The sequence below is a fragment of the Arachis duranensis genome, chromosome 4, assembly GCF_000817695.3.
Source record: "Arachis duranensis cultivar V14167 chromosome 4, aradu.V14167.gnm2.J7QH, whole genome shotgun sequence".
Lineage (NCBI taxonomy): Eukaryota > Viridiplantae > Streptophyta > Magnoliopsida > Fabales > Fabaceae > Arachis > Arachis duranensis.
This window is the reverse complement of record NC_029775.3, coordinates 10,144,986-10,148,519: the sequence shown is the minus strand read 5'-3', so window position 1 is coordinate 10,148,519 and position 3,534 is coordinate 10,144,986. Positions and strand designations below refer to the sequence as shown.

The window sequence follows — 3,534 nt, the reverse complement described above, 5'->3', positions numbered from 1 at the left end:
TTAACATAATAACATTCCAAAAACTGTTCAGGATAATTGATCCATTTTATTAAGAAGACTAATGTCCCTTATAATAAAAACCCACAAAATCATTCACTTAGCAAACTAAAATTAAGTCTTGAGGGATCTGAAAATTTACATTACACCGAGAACATTAAGAACGAATAAAAATTACATGAATCTCCGGGCAGCTCAAAAAGCACAAGTAAATCCAGTTACCAACTAACAGTGCAATGCAGCAGCAGACCAACTAAAATACTAACGGGGACGGGAATGACCCATCTTGTTTCCGAGGCTTTTCATCAAACAGCTTACATGCATAATTCCAAATGCTTTGATTAAATAAAAAATTCATCACAGCAACCAAATAAATCACAGAAACAAAGGCAAACGCTAGCTTCATACCAAATCGGAAATGAAATCAAGCAGCAATTAAACTAACACGACATGAAAATTACAGTGTAATAATGGAATTTCATTGTATCAAAAACTGGAAGAAAATGTAACAGTGCGGAAAAATAAAGAAGCATTTTTGTCATGTGCTTACCTTTCGGAAAGGCGGAGGAGGCACTGCGATGTACGAACTCCTCTTTGTTCTTGTTCTTGCTACTTCACTTCTCTTAACGCGTTTAGTCGTTTACCACGAAAGTGCAATTCAGAGGCCAGAGCCCTTAGTGACTAATTTTAGTGATTGATTTTAGAATACAAATTGTATTTTTGAATTTGCAAATAGTGTAGTCATATATATAAGTTCTCAGTATTTGATTAGACAATGTACATTGCATATAATATCTCCATTCAAAGTATCGTCATTCTCAATGCAATAAACAAACAAAAAACATAAAAGGCTGAGTAGCACCAAAACATCTTCTACTCATATGACCTAAATATACAAATTTCAAAATTGCGAGGTTGACCGGCACCAAAATAATCAGTTGGAATGACCAGAAACCTTGATGAAAGAATAGTGGCCAATCTGGCCATAGCAGAGTTTTGAATGTTTTTGGTAAAAGAATTCATCTCCAGACTGCATCCATTTGACTTGGCTGAAATTTGGCACCGATAGTTAGGCAATAACTCTGGCTGAATGCAGAAAACACTGACAGCATTTCCAAGACCCGCCACAAAATTATGAACTATGAACAACTTTTCACCATTCACTTCTTGAAGTATAGTGACGTCATCATCAGAATCCAGTGTGACTTTGAAGGGCTTATCGTACGAAAACCTCACTCCGGCGCTAGCAGAGGAACCATGCTCAGTTCTATAGTGAGCGGGTAGATCCGAGAATGATGAAACGAAGTTACAATCCGAGTGTGGACAAGAGCATGGGACAAAGTTGCATTGGGACTCATGGCCAGATTTGTCACTGTAACGAAGTGTTTCCGTGCAACCGTATTCGGCATTAGCGCATGGAACTTTAATAGATTCCAGAACTTTCTCCAAGGCTCTGCTACGAATGGAACCTATTGACAAGAAGCAGGAGGCACACTTTTTCTCAAGAATGCGCGAGCAGCAAGCAGAGCAAGCAACATGACCGTTTTCACACTGATAGACTGGAGTGGTGAGAGGATTAAAGCAAATGGGGCAATCAAGGACGTCTGGATCTGAAAGGAAAAAACTGAAGGACTTATCTTGTGCAGAAGAACCTTTCTTACCTGAGGCTTTGACTGATACAGGTTCATCATCATCAGGAACTTGTTCTTCTTTTTCGCAAGAGCGATCTTGTTTACGCTTTCGGCTTCTGGCTGCTATGACTTTCTTCATTTCTATGATCTTTCTTTCTGTCTACTCTTTTCATATACAGAGACTAGAGACGTCGAGACTAGAGAGAGGCACAGAAGCTGAATAGACCCAAATTTCTTTTCATTAAAAAATCAGCTAATAATATAGAGGCCATCTGCCAAGTACCAAGGCTCTTTGTATTCTGTGGTGGCTTGGAAAAGGGAAAGTATAAGAATTTAGAATTTAGAATTTTAATTTTTTTTATAGGATTTATGGAAGAGATTTTCTTTGAAAAAAATTTACATATACGAAATATTTGCATAAAAAATTACACAAATATTCCAACAAAATTTTGTTAGAATTTTCACATAATTTCTTAACCCAAGAATTATTCATGTTAAATCATTAAGAAAGAAAATATTTGAATGGAAAAGCATACCTAAATTTCTCAATCAAACTCTTTTTGTATTCTTTAGCGGTTGTTGAATTACAAGTTTGCAACTTTTCTGTTGAGAAAAGAGTTGTTGAGGCGGTTTTGATATGTTAGGGATCAAAGTCCTGAAGACTATTTATATTTGAGCATGATATTATTAAACTTTAAAATTCAAATAAAAATAATATCTAAAGTCTAAAAAATAATATATCTAAAATCTAAAAGATAATATTTGATTTTATTCTCATTTAATTCCAAATTAAAAGTAATTATGAGTTATTCAATTTAACATTTATAACAATTTAGCATTTAATTTAAAATGAAATAATTTATAATTATAATTAGTATATGTATTGTCCACTAATAATTAAAAAATTAAAATAATTTCCTAACAAATTTCACTCCATACAAAATTCCATGTTATATGTTTGCGGATGATATTCAATAAAATCTAACAATTTAGTATAGAAGAAAGACATCACTAAATCATGAGATGTCACCATTATTTCAATGCATATTTTTAAAATATGTAAATAATTAGTTAAAAAAAACATTTGATATGAACAAACTTAATCAAAGTAATAAAATTGAGTAGAATTTGATTGATTTATGATGATTTATAAAATTTAAATATTGTCTGAGTCTAACAAACTGAGTTTGATGAGATATTTTTCTTGTTTTGAGTTAACAATGGAGGGAAGAGGATGAGTCATGTTTGATGTTAAAAATGCAACGGGTATTATATTTATTTTAAAGAAAATATTTTATCAATTCAAACATATTGATTATTTTATTATATTTGTTGTTTCAATGGTAATATAGCGAATAGCCGAATACATTAACAATTTTCAAGTTTTGTTTCACAATATTAATTCAAAGAGAAAAAAGAACATACATTTTTTTTATCGGTGTTTCATTATCCCAATTTTACTAACGACGTAAACAAAAAAAAATTTAAAAAAAAAACATGCAATTCACTAAAGAAAAAAATAAAATGCTGAACTTTAAAAAATATTAAAAAATGAAGATAACAAAAATCTATACAAAAATAAAAAACTTTAATTAAAAATAAAAAATAAAATACAGGTCTCAATTCAGCCTTTTTAAAAATTATTTAAGATTTTTTGTTTTACTTTTTGATATAAAAAGCACTGTTAGCAGAACCGGACCGGACCGACCGATTCGACCGAAAAACCAGTAAACCGGATCCTATATCGGTCCGGTCTGATAATTGGACCATACAAGATTAAGAACCGGTGCGAACCGATCAAACCCGCAAAGAACCGATAGAAACCGGACAAATTCGGTAGCAACCGGTCCGACCGAACCAAAATAATTTAAAATTTCCTCAAAATGGAGCAGTTGGGGTTCGAATC

The 3,534-nt window shown here is 32.4% G+C and overlaps 1 protein-coding gene across 1 annotated transcript; it reads right to left on the bottom strand.

Annotated features, from left to right (window-relative positions):
• Positions 1-870: 870 nt before the first annotated feature.
• Positions 871-1,819, bottom strand: LOC107472131 (E3 ubiquitin-protein ligase SINA-like 10). Its single transcript, XM_021134375.2, has one exon. It carries the CDS (start codon positions 1,765-1,767, stop codon positions 871-873), a length of 897 nt encoding a protein of 298 aa, XP_020990034.1. The 5' UTR covers positions 1,768-1,819.
• Positions 1,820-3,534: the final 1,715 nt, after the last annotated feature.